This window comes from Mizuhopecten yessoensis, unplaced genomic scaffold (genome assembly GCF_002113885.1).
Source record: "Mizuhopecten yessoensis strain PY_sf001 unplaced genomic scaffold, ASM211388v2 scaffold1011, whole genome shotgun sequence".
Taxonomy (NCBI): domain Eukaryota; kingdom Metazoa; phylum Mollusca; class Bivalvia; order Pectinida; family Pectinidae; genus Mizuhopecten; species Mizuhopecten yessoensis.
The window spans coordinates 526806-541010 of NW_018403833.1; the positions used below are offsets into that span (position 1 = coordinate 526806).

General features: G+C 40.9%; 1 protein-coding gene across 1 annotated transcript; it reads left to right on the plus strand.

Annotated features, from left to right (window-relative positions):
• The first annotated feature begins 73 nt into the window (after positions 1 to 73).
• Positions 74 to 14205, plus strand: LOC110456260 (THO complex subunit 7 homolog). Its single transcript, XM_021506879.1, has 8 exons — positions 74 to 126; positions 1602 to 1722; positions 2130 to 2257; positions 5057 to 5143; positions 5542 to 5599; positions 9592 to 9658; positions 10573 to 10642; positions 13237 to 14205. Exons 1-8 carry the CDS (start codon positions 111 to 113, stop codon positions 13269 to 13271), a joined length of 582 nt encoding a protein of 193 aa, XP_021362554.1. The 5' UTR covers positions 74 to 110; the 3' UTR covers positions 13272 to 14205.

Below are 14205 nucleotides of genomic sequence, written 5' to 3' on the forward strand. Positions count from 1 at the left end.
AAATTTTGTGACATATGAACTAAGAGAAACATTATTTAAATATGATGTCATGATATTTCCTAATTATTTTTACTACAACTTAAGGGGTCCTCAATTTGTAAACTTGAAAAATGTCTGTGACTGATGGTAAGTCCCATGCAAAGCACGTGTCATTAAATACTGGTACATAAGAAGACGATTTCACGTGTATACATTTTAAATATACTTAATTATCTCTTTCCTTGTTGTAAATGAAATTAAGATTCAGTTAATTTTGTATGTCGCTATCTCTTGATGCAATTTTGCCGGTGCCGGTGCATCAAAATGAACTCGACAGTAGACGATTCGGCACCCAAAGAATTCAATACAAAAAAGATCGGTTTCAATACAAACGATAATTATTTTAGTCCTTTGGGAAAAAATGAAAATTAACACTAAACGTCCATTATCAGGATCAAAATTCACAGTAAATTTTGAGTCTAAACAATGGACAGAGACAAAAGGTTTATCCACATTTTATTAAGAACTTAAAACTTAATTAACTATATGATTGAGTCAAATTCAGTCAAAACGCATTACAGTAACATCGAAGGAAATTATTCTCTGTTAACAACATCTTTATATGTAATTACCTAATGCTACAACTTCAAAGTACTTTGTCCCATATCCTTGATACTCCATGGGCTATGCCCACTTTCACTCTCTGCACCCTTGGAATATGTCATAGCAAAATTGAAGACATACGGATAGCTATTTGATTGGTCTCTGGTAAAAAAAACTTGACCAATTGCCAAGGCTTACACCTGTCCTTTTGAAGATTACAGAGGAGCAACACCCGACTTCAAAGCCAGTCAATGTTGTTTTTTATTTTAATGTATATCAAATGATCAAATTTGCCTTAGCTTCTCATCCACAAGGTGGTGGAAAATGAGCCTTCGATTTTGCTAAACATATTCCAGCGGTGCAGAGAGCGAAAGTGAGTGTAACCCCTGAACTATCGAGGATGCCTTTATCCTAGGTCCAAAACTTCTTCCTCTGGATAGTTTTGTGCCATCTATTCTGATGATTTTTCTAGGCATTGCTGAAAAGAAAGCAGAACACACCTATTTGCGTTAAAAACCATTAAAACAGCTGTGATTCAAAGTTATGAGAGTTAGGATACTGACATATACACTTGCCAACCTTTTGAAAATTCCATGAGGGAGATTCTCCGTTCTCAAAAGTAAAAACATAAATAAAATATTTGTATATGTCCGTAGGTACAAAAAAACACTTTAAAATAGCATATTTTGAGTTGTACTTTCAGATGTTATAATTAGATTTTAAAATATAGGAAGTTCAAGAGTTCAACAGTGTCACTGTTTGGAAATATTAAAATTAAGGGTACAAAATCGAGAGCCTCCCTCCTAAAGTGGGAGAGTTGGCAAGTATTAGATCTTAATATACAGGAAGAGTTCAACAAAGTCACTGTTTGGAATTATTTAAATTCAGTTTTCAAAGATTTCAAATTCAAAGATGGAACATTAACGTTTAACTGGTTACCATACTTATTTGGCTTTCCCTAGTTATTCGATATCACATGTGATAATGTATTATTCAAACTTTGTTAATTTCTTTTTCAGATGACATCATCAAGAAGCGCTTATTGATTGAAGGTGATGGAGGTAACGATGACAAACGAATTTGCAACCTAATGAGAACATTCCTCCGTTACTGTAACTCAACAGAAAATGATGAGGAAAGGTAAAGACGAGTTACCGTCTCACCAACTGTCTCTGGGAACAGGGGTTAAGGACATTACTGACTATGTGTATTCAACTGAACTTGACAAATCACCTCACAACCTATTTTCTCAATTTACTTATTATGATGTCTGCTTTATCCTAGAAAATCACAATACCAATGAAAATTTGCCTTTGAAAAAATTCCTTTCGTTACATTTACTGTTAGTAAAAATACATGTGTGACGGTGTTATCTGCAAACATAATGTATGAAAAGTTCTTAAATATAGAGAAATATTTATACAGTTAGTAAAAATAGCATGTGTGTTATCTACGAAATTTATGTATGAAAAGTTTTTAATCGAGAAAAATATTTAAACAGCCATGAATAATTGGGTACGACTGATAGTAAGTTGTGCTTGTTTTAGTGCCACCAACTACCAGAGGATCCTTGCCACCCTGACTCAGTCTGAGTATACCATAGCAAAATCCTCCAAAGTGTACCAGATGAATCTAAAGGAGCAGAACAACTACGACCAACTCAGTAACCAAATAGGTACACACTCCTACGTACCCATCACAGTTATCTCAAGTCACTTTATGTGAATAAGTACACACTGCTACGTACCAATCACAGTTATCTTTGTCACTTTATGTGAATAAGTACACACTCCTACGTACCAATCACAGTTATTTCAGCCACTTTATGGAAATAAGTACACACTCCTATGTACCAATCACAGTTATCTCAGCCACTTAATGTAAATAAGTACACACTCTTACGTACCCATCACAGTTATCTCAGCCACTTAATGTGAATAAGTACACACTCTTACGTACCCATCATAGTTATCTCAGCCACTTAATGTAAATAAGTACCCACTCCTACGTACCAATTACAGTTATCTTTGTCACTTTATGTAAATAGGTACACACTCCTACGTCCCAATCACAGTTATCTTTGTCCCTTTATGTGAATAAGTACACACTCGTACGTACCAATCACAGTCATCTTTGTCACTTTATGTAAATAGGTACACACTCCTCCGTACCAATAACAGTTATCTCAGCCCCTTAATGTAAATAAGTACCCCCTCTTACGTACCCATCATAGTTACCTCAGCCACTTAATGTGAATAAGTCCACACTCCTACGTTCCCATCACAGTTATCTCAGCGACTTAATGTAAATAAGTACCCCCTCTTACGTACCCATCATAGTTACCTCAGCCACTTAATGTAAACAGGTGCACACTCCTACGTACCAAGCACAGTTATCTTTGTCACTTTATGTAAATAGGTACACACTCCTAAGTACCAATCACAGTTATCGCAGCCACTTAATGTAAATAGGTACACACCCCTACGTTCCAATCACAGTTATCTCAGTCACTTAATGTAAATAGGTACACACTCCTCCGTACCAATAACAGTTATCTCAGCCCCTTAATGTAAATAAGTACACACTCTTCCGTACCCATCACAGTTATCTCAGCAACTTAATGTAAATAAGTACCCCCTCTTACGTACCCATCATAGTTATCTCAGCCACTTAATGCAAACAGGTACACACTCCTACGTGCCAATCACAGTTATCTCAGCAACTTAATGTAAATAAGTACACCCTCTTACGTCCCCATCACAGTTATCTCAGCCTCTTAATGTAAATAGGTACCCTCCCCTACGTGCCAATCACAGTTATCTTTGTCACTTTATGTAAATAGGTACACACTCCTCCGTACCAATAACAGTTATCTCAGCCCCTTAATGTAAATAAGTACACACCCCTACGTACCAATCACACTTATCTCAGCCACTTAATGCAAACAGGTACACACTCCTACGTCCCAATCACAGTTATCTCAGGCACTTAATGTAAACAGGTACACACTCCTACGTACCAATCACAGTTATCTTTGTCACTTTATGTGAATAGGTACACACTCCTACGTACCAATCACAGTTATCTCAGCCACTTAATGTAAATAGGTACACACTCCTACGTACCAATCGCAGTTATCTCAGCCACTTAATGTATATAAGTACACACTCCTACGTACCAATCACAGTTATCTCAGCCACTTAATGTAAATAAGTACACACTCCTACGTACCAATCACAGTTATCTCAGCCACTTAATGTAAATAAGTACACACTCCTACGTACCAATCACAGTTATCTCAGCCACTTAATGTAAATAAGTACACACTCCTACGTACCAATCACAGTTATCTCAGCCACTTAATGTAAATAAGTACACACTCCTACGTACCAATCACAGTTATCTCAGCCACTTAATGTAAATAAGTACACACTCCTACGTACCAATCACAGTTATCTCAGCCACTTAATGTAAATAAGTACACACTCCTACGTACCAATCACAGTTATCTCAGCCACTTAATGTAAATAAGTACACACTCCTACGTACCAATCACAGTTATCTCAGCCACTTAATGTAAATAAGTACACACTCCTACGTACCAATCACAGTTATCTCAGCCACTTAATGTAAATAAGTACACACTCCTACGTACCAATCACAGTTATCTCAGCCACTTAATGTAAATAAGTACACACTCCTACGTACCAATCACAGTTATCTCAGCCACTTAATGTAAATAAGTACACACTCCTACGTACCAATCACAGTTATCTCAGCCACTTAATGTAAATAAGTACACACTCCTACGTACCAATCACAGTTATCTCAGCCACTTAATGTAAATAAGTACACACTCCTACGTACCAATCACAGTTATCTCAGCCACTTAATGTAAACAAGTACACACTCCTACGTACCAATCACAGTTATCTCAGCCACTTAATGTAAATAAGTACACACTCCTACGTACCAATCACAGTTATCTCAGCCACTTAATGTAAATAAGTACACACTCCTACGTACCAATCACAGTTATCTCAGCCACTTAATGTAAATAAGTACACACTCCTACGTACCAATCACAGTTATCTCAGCCACTTAATGTAAATAAGTACACACTCCTACGTACCAATCACAGTTATCTCAGCCACTTAATGTAAATAAGTACACACTCCTACGTACCAATCACAGTTATCTCAGCCACTTAATGTAAATAAGTACACACTCCTACGTACCAATCACAGTTATCTCAGCCACTTAATGTAAATAAGTACACACTCCTATGTACCAATCACACTTATCTCAGCCACTTAATGTAAATAAGTACACACTCCTATGTACCAATCACAGTTATCTCAGCCACTTAATGTGAATAGGTACACACTCCTACGTACCAATCACAGTTATCTCAGCCACTTAATGTAAATAGGTACACACTCCTATGTATGACCTTTTCAATTTGTATTTTCAGAACAAAAGATAAAGGATGCAACAGAGAAGATTTCTGAATGCAAGAAGGAAGTTCAGCAAGCGAAAAGAATACGTAAAAACAGACAAGGTCAATATTTAGGCCTAGATCATGATAATGTTTTGACATTTTAAAAATGTAAATACCAGGTAGATAAGTAGATATAAACTTTATCTACTGAATATAAGTATATAAACTGGCAGAGAGCAGGTTACATACGATTTTGTCTACTGCCAATTAGCAAGTTAATTATGATTGTGTCCATTGCCCTATCAGCAGGTCTATCCAGGTTTCATGTATTTAATACAAGGAAGTATACTAAACCATCATGTTCTACTATAAGCAGTCACCTTTTTTGGTATTTCATATTTTAGGTAGTTGCATTAATTACTGCAGAACCACTTTATATGCAGGCAAAACATACAAATGTTTGAAGATGCCATTTGCAATTTTATCATCAACTGAATTCCAATGAACTTTTATTTTAGAGTATGATGCCCTGGCCAAGGTGATACAGCAACACCCAGACAGACAGGATACAACTAGGTAAGGGGAGACGACTAGATAGCCAGGTGACAACTAGGTAAGGGTAGACAACTAGATAGCCAGGCAACAACTAGGTAAGGGGAGACAACTATATAGCCAGGTGACAACTAGGTAAGGGGGAGACAACTACATAGGAGATAACTAGGTCATGGGGAGATGACTAGATAGCCAAGTGACAACTAGGTAAGGGGAGACAACTAGATAGACAGGGGAAGACAAGGTTGGGGAAGACAACTAGATAAACAGGTGATAACTAGGTAAGGGGAAGGCGACTAGATAGCCAGGCGACAGCTAGGTAAGGGGAGACACCTAGATAGCCAGGCGACAACTAGGTAAGGGGAGGCAACTACATAGGAGATAACTAGGTAAAGGGGAGAAAACTAGATAGACAGGAGATAACTAGGTAAGGGGAGACAGCTAGATAGGCAGGTGAAAACTTGGTAAGGGAAGACAACTAGATAACCAGCTGAAAACTAGGTAAGGGGAGACAACTAGATAGCCGTACGACAACTAGGTAAGGGGAGACAACTACATCGGAGATAACTAAGTAAGCGAAAAAACAAGATAGACAGGAGATAACTCGGTTAGGAAAGAAAACTAGAATGACAGGAGATATGACTAGTTAAGGGGAGACAACTAGATAACCAGGTGACAACTAGGTAAGGAGAGACAACTAGATAGACAGGAGTTAACTAGTTATGGGAAGACAACTAAATAACCAGGTGATAACTAGGTAAGGGAAGACAACTAGCTTACCAGGTGACAACTAGGTAAGGGGATACAATTAGATAGCCAGCCAACAACTAGGTAAGGGGAGACAACGAGATAGACAGGAGAAAATTTGGCAAGAGAAAACAACTATATAACCAGGTGACAACTAGGTTAGGGGAGACAACTAGATAAGTAGATGAAAACAAGGTAAGGGAAGTCAACTAAATAACCAGGTGGCAACTAGGTTTGGGGAGACAACTAGATAGCCAGGCGACAACTAGGTAAGGGCCAAGGGGAAACAACCAGATAGAAAGGCGACAATCAGGGAAGGGCCAAGGGGAAACAACTAGATAGACAGGAGACGATCAGGGAAGGGCCAAGGGGAAACAACTAGAGAGACAGGAGACAATCAGGGAAGGGCCAAGAGAAACAACTAGATAGAAAGGCAACAATCAGGGAAGGGCCAAGTGGAAACGACTAGATAGACAGGAGACAATCAGGGAAGGGCCAAGGGGAAACAACTAGATAGACAGGAGACAATCAGGGAAGGGCCAAGGGGAAACAACTAGATGGAAAGGCGACAATCAGGGAAGGGCCAAGGGGAAACAACTAGATAGAAAGGCGACAATCAGGGAAGGGCCAAGTGGAAACGACAAGATAGACAGGAGACAATCAGGGAAGGGCCAAGTGGAAACGACTAGATAGACAGGGGACAATCTGGGAAGGGCCAAGGGGAAACAACTAGATAGACAGGCGACAATCAGGGAAGGGCCAAGTGGAAACGACAAGATAGACAGGAGACAATCAGGGAAGGGCCAAGGGTAAACAACTAGATCGACAGGAGACAATCAGGGAAGGGCCAAGGGGAAACACCTAGATAGACAGGAGACAATCAGGGAAGGGCCAAGGGTAAACAACTAGATCGACAGGAGACAATCAGGGAAGGGCCAAGGGGAACCAACTAGATAGACAGGAGACAATCAGGGAAGGGCCAAGGGAAACAACTAAATAGAAAGGCGACAATCAGGGAAGGGCCAAGTGGAAATGACTAGATAGACAGGAGACAATCAGGGAAGGGTCAAGGGGAAACAACTAGATAGACAGGAGACAATCAGGCAAGGGCCAAGGGGAAACAACTTGATAGACAGGAGACGATCAGGGAAGGGCCAAGGGGAAACAACTAGATAGAAAGGAGACAATCAGGGAAGGGCCAAGGGGAAACACCTAGATAGACAGGAGACAATCAGGGAAGGGCCAAGTGGAACCAACTAGATAGACAGGAGACAATCAGGGAAGGGCCAAGTGGAAACGACTAGATAGACAGGGGACAATCAGGGAAGGGCCAAGGGGAAACAACTAGATAGACAGGAGACAATCAGGGAAGGGCCAAGTGGAAACAACTAGATAGACAGGAGACAATCGGGGAACGGCCAAGGGAAACAACTAGATAGAAAGGCGACAACCAGGGAAGGGCCAAGTGGAAACCACTAGATAGACAGGAGACAATCAGGGAAGGGCCAAGGGTAAACAACTAGATCGACAGGAGACAATCAGAAAACAACTAGATAGAAAGGCAACAATCAGGGAAGGGGCAAGGGGAAACAACTGGATAGACAGGGGACAATCAGGGAAGTGCCAAGGGGAAACAACTTGATAGACAGGAGACGATCAGGGAAGGGCCAAGGGAAAACAACTAGATAGACAGGAGACAACCAGGGACGGGCCAAGGGGAAACAACTAGATAGACAGGAGACAATCAGGGAAGGGCCAAGGGAAAATAACTAGATAGACAGGAGACAATCAGGAAAGGGCCAAGTGGAAACAACTAGATAGACAGGAGACAATCAGGGAAGGGCAAAGGGAAAATAACTAGATAGACAGGAGACAACCAGGGAAGGGCCAAGGGGAAACAACTAGATAGAAAGGAGACAATCAGGGAAGGGCCAAGTGGAAACAACTAGATAGACAGGAGACAATTGGGGAACGGCCAAGGGAAACAACTAGATAGAAAGGCGACAATCAGGGAAGGGCCAAGTGGAAACGACTAGATAGACAGGGGACAATCAGGGAAGGGCCAAGGGGAAACAACTAGATAGACAGGAGACAATCGGGGAACGGCCAAGGGAAACAACCAGATAGAAAGGCGACAATAAGGGAAGGGCCAAGTGGAAACAACTAGATAGACAGGAGACAATCGGGGAACGGCCAAGGGAAAACAACTAGATAGACAGGAGACAACCAGGGACGGGCCAAGGGGAAACAACTAGATAGACGACAGGAGACAATCAGGGAAGGGCCAAGTGGAAACAACTAGAGAGACAGGAGACAATCGGGGAACGGCCAAGGGAAACAACTAGATAGAAAGGCGACAATCAGGGAAGGGCCAAGGGAAAATAACTAGATAGACAGGAGACAATCAGGAAAGGGCCAAGTGGAAACAACTAGATAGACAGGAGACAACCAGGGACGGGCCAAGGGGAAACAACTAGATAGACGACAGGAGACAATCAGGGAAGGGCCAAGGGTAAACAACTAGATCGACAGGAGACAATCAGGGAAGGGCCAAGGGGAAACAACTAGATAAAAAGGAGACAATCAGGGAAGGGCCAAGGGAAAACAACTAGATAGACAGGAGAGAATCAGGGAAGGGCCAAGTGGAAACGACTAGATAGACAGGAGACAACCAGGGAAGGGCCAAGGGTAAACAACTAGATAGAAAGGCGACAATAAGGGAAGGGCCAATTGGAACCAACTAGATAGACAGGAAGACAGGAGACAATCAGGAAGGGCCAAGGGGAAACAACTTGATAGACAGGAGACGATCAGGGAAGGGCCAAGTGGAAACAACTAGATAGAAAGGCGACAATCAGGGAAGGGCCAAGTGGAAACAACTAGATAGAAAGGCGACAATAAGGGAAGGGCCAAGTGGAAACAACTAGATAGAATGCGACAATCAGGGAATGGCAACAAGTAGGGAATGGCCAAGGGATAACAACTAGGGAAGGGCAAAGGGGATCCAGATAACTAGATTGAAAGGGGACAACTAGTGAAGGCGAAACAACTGTATAGACTGGAGACACTAGGGAAGGGCCAAGGGGAGACAACTAGGTAGACAGAACACAAGGGAACAATGTATGGTCTTTTGGACTAAAAAGAGATTTTTTCATATAAAAATGTATGAAAAAAATAAAATATGCCTTGTAATTTATTCAAAATAAAAGAAGAATGTTTGATTGTGTTCTGTCAATGTTTTATTTGTAGTATTGTTTCTTATTTTCCAGACAGCTCCAGTGTTTGGACAAAGAAGTAGCCATCCTTGAGGAATCAAAGGAAACACTGGAACAAAAGGTGAGTTCACATGATTATCCTCGGCTTTTCAAATTTGTTTTCAGATTTTTCCACCTGTCTTCTGTACATTTTTATCCTGACATTTATTTCCTTAAATGTTGTTGGAAATCAGTGAGTTTCAGGATGTGTATGCCCTGACCAACTTCGGTGCTGAGTACAATCAATGCTTATTGAAATAGGTTATAGACCCCCTTGATTCTGACAGATTGATGAATTATGTACAATGTTTTCTTAAAATATTCAAACATTTTAGTCAAACTTCATAAGAGCAGGCATAATAATAATAATGATTAATATATCAAGGTTCTCATATACCTAGTTCGTAGGTCGTCTCAAAGCGGTTCACAAATTATTATCCGTGGTTATAGGGCCGGCCTTTGCCACCAGCCAATATCTTTCTCAACTCCCTGGGGAGAATACAGCCGGAGCTGCCATTTCGGCGCTAACAGCTAGCATTCAACAATTTTAGCGCTGCCCAACCACGTACTCATTTACAGCTGAGAAGACAGGAACAAGCAGAGTAAAGTATATTTCTCAAAGATACAACACAGTGCCGTGCTGTGACTCAAGCACTCAACCCTTCGGTCACGAGACCGGCGTCCTACCACTAGACTACCGTACCTCCTAATGATAATGCTAAGGCTAAGTTCGAAATATCAGTGAATTTTAAGTATGTTTACTTTGATTATGGGTATTTCTTGAAACTGTTTTAGGTGTTCACTAAAGCTGGTGAATGTTTGTCCAGGCTAAATGTGAAGTCTGGTGAAATCTATATATAGTTAATTGTTACCATGTTACTTTACACATAAGCACACCACTGACAAAAACCCATTAATCCTATCAGTTTACTTCTTTGTAGTCAAACAGTAATACATGTACATATCTGTTAATGGTCTCAATCTGTATGTTTTAAGCTGGACCTTAGGAGGAAGCAGTTCCACGTGCTGATAGCATCCATCCACGAACTGGAAAAGATCCTGGAAGGTATACATGTCTAAATGTCACCCTTCCCATCCATCTTCCTGTAGATATATAAGTCTAAAAAACACACTTTCCACCTGTCCTCCAACAGTTGCCTCCCCTGTAAATGAACAGGCAAAGATATCGCCTTCCCATCTGTCCTCTAACAGTTCCCTCCCCTGAAGATATACAAGTCTAAATATCACACTTTCCACCTGTCCTCCAACAGTTCCCTCCCCTGTAGATGAACAGGCAAAGATATCGCCTTCCCATCTGTCCTCTAACAGTTCCCTCCTCTGTAGATGAACAGGCAAAGTTATCGCCTTCCCATCTGTCCTCTATAACAGTTCCCTCCCCTGTAGATGAACAGGCCAAGATTGCCTTCCCATCTGTCCTCTAACAGTTCCCTCCCCTGAAGATATACAAGTCTAAATATCACACTTTCCACCTGTCCTCCAACAGTTCCCTCCCCTGTAGATGAACAGGCAAAGATATCGCCTTCCCATCTGTCCTCTAACAGTTCCCTCCTCTGTAGATGAACAGGCAAAGTTATCGCCTTCCCATCTGTCCTCTATAACAGTTCCCTCCCCTGTAGATGAACAGGCCAAGATTGCCTTCCCATCTGTCCTCTAACAGTTCCCTCCCCTGAAGATATACAAGTCTAAATATCACACTTTCCACCTGTCCTCCAACAGTTCCCTCCCCTGTAGATGAACAGGCAAAGATATCGCCTTCCCATCTGTCCTCTAACAGTTCCCTCCTCTGTAGATGAACAGGCAAAGTTATCGCCTTCCCATCTGTCCTCTATAACAGTTCCCTCCCCTGTAGATGAACAGGCCAAGATTGCCTTCCCATCTGTCCTCTAACAGTTCCCTCCCCTGAAGATATACAAGTCTAAATATCACACTTTCCACCTGTCCTCCAACAGTTCCCTCCCCTGTAGATGAACAGGCAAAGATATCGCCTTCCCATCTGTCCTCTAACAGTTCCCTCCCCTGTAGATGAACAGGCAAAGATATCGCCTTCCCATCTGTCCTCTAACAGTTCCCTCCCCTGTAGATGAACAGGCAAAGATATCGCCTTCCCATCTGTCCTCTAACAGTTCCCTCCCCTGTAGATGAACAGGCCAAGATATCGCCTTCCCATCTGTCCTCTAACAGTTCCCTCCCCTGTAGATGAACAGCCCAAGATGTTGCCTTCCCATCTGTCCTCTAACGGTTCCCTCCCCTGTAGATGAACAGCCCAAGATTGCCTTCCCATCTGTCCTCTATAACAGTTCCCTCCCCTGTAGATGAACAGGCCAAGATTGCCTTCCCATCTGTCCTCTAACAGTTGTAGATGAACAGGCCAATATTGCCTTCCCATCTGTCCTCTAAGAGTTCCCTCCCCTGAAGATATATAAGTCTAAATATCACCCTTCCCATCTGTCCTCTAACAGTTCCCTCCCCTGTAGATGAACAGGCCAAGATATCGCCTTCCCATCTGTCCTCTAACAGTTCCCTCCCCTGAAGATATACAAGTCTAAATATCACACTTTCCACCTGTCCTCCAACAGTTCCCTCCCCTGTAGATGAACAGGCAAAGATATCGCCTTCCCATCTGTCCTCTAACAGTTCCCTCCCCTGTAGATGAACAGGCCAAGATATCGCCTTCCCATCTGTCCTCTAACGGTTCCCTCCCCTGTAGATGAACAGCCCAAGATGTTGCCTTCCCATCTGTCCTCTAACAGTTTCCTCCCCTGTAGATGAACAGCCCAAGATATCGCCTTCCTATCTGTCCTCTAACAGTTTCCTCCCCTGAAGATGAACAGGCCAAGATATCGCCTTCCCATCTGTCCTCTAACAGTTCCCTCCCCTGTAGATGAACAGCCCAAGATGTTGCCTTCCCATCTGTCCTCTAACGGTTCCCTCCCCTGTAGATGAACAGCCCAAGATTGCCTTCCCATCTGTCCTCTATAACAGTTCCCTCCCCTGTAGATGAACAGGCCAAGATTGCCTTCCCATCTGTCCTCTAACAGTTGTAGATGAACAGGCCAATATTGCCTTCCCATCTGTCCTCTAAGAGTTCCCTCCCCTGAAGATATATAAGTCTAAATATCACCCTTCCCATCTGTCCTCTAACAGTTCCCTCCCCTGTAGATGAACAGGCCAAGATATCGCCTTCCCATCTCTCCTCTACCTACAACATCCCCTTAAAGTATACATGTCTAATTATCACCCTCTCATCCTTTCCTTGTCCCTTACATATACATCTTATGTAGGTTTATATTTCTAAATATCACCCTTCTTAAGTACTTATTGCCTGTTAAATCTCCTACAGGTTAGAGAAGACAATATGCTAGCTGAATACCATTGCCTGATTGTCAGAGGCTTCAATAGACATCACACAATTATTTGACCTTAACTGTTGCAAACATGTTAAAAAACACAATCAAATAAACAAACTGTCACTATTTATAAAGAAGAGTAGTTGCATGGTACTTCTATGAATGTCATATATATGAAGAAAGTAGTTTGTGTTTAAATTAAAAAAACAACTCCAGGTATCTCTGATTTGAAGAAAAAGATTTGCACTATAATGACTGATATTAAAACTCGTTGTTTATTTTTTCCCTGTAGACGATGAGAAGAAAGAATCCATGGATACAAGCTGATGATGTTATATTGACGTTACAATGAAATTGAGTGCTCTAGGATATGTGGGATTTGAGGAGAATGAATCGACTTTCTCAGTATATCTTTAAGAAAAACTCCTGGAAGCAGTGCCCTGTTTGGGATCTGTGAAGCATTGTATTACTGAATGGCCTCTCAGCAGACAAAGGATATATATTTTGTGTTAGTGTATCACAGCATCCTCCAAGTAACCACCAAAGGGAAATAACTCTTTATTCCTTAAATGGTATTGTGAAAAGAGAATGTGTACACAAGACAATGCTGAAACTTTCTAAATTGAAAAATATTAGTCTGCTTTATTCAGAAATATTCAGGCACATTTTTTGCAGGGATCAAATTACTGTTTCTGATTTTTTTGACCCCTAACCTCAAAAAGAAATATCTAGCCCTGATTTCTTCAGAATTTCAAGATTTTAGTTTTGCCAAAATTAGAAATATGGACTGTTCATACATGTTTCAATAAAAAACACAGTATATAAATGCATATATAGCAAAACTGTAGAAAACTGAAGTCCTAACTTTAAAGATTTAAGATTTTAGAAAATATTTATTTCAGTCTGCACTTTTTTTTTTCCTTCTAGAAATCAGGACCAGGATGGCTACCAGCTATTAATATGTCTAAAACTTGTCTAAACTGAATTAAGTTATGAATGAATGGAATTAAGTCATCAGTGTTTTTCATTTTTACAAACATTTTTTAAGTTTTGTTATCACAGTGAACATTCTCTCATATGTTTATGTTGATATTTGATGCAACAGGTAGTTTGTACTCTCATCCCCAAGGTAAAAGTTACTATTGTCATTTTGTAAATGTAAACTGTTCTTTTATGTTGAAATTGTTCACTGTTAATGACAGCGAAAATTATTTTTGTCAAATTCATTTCAGACAAGAAATGGGAAATAAAACGTAATTCT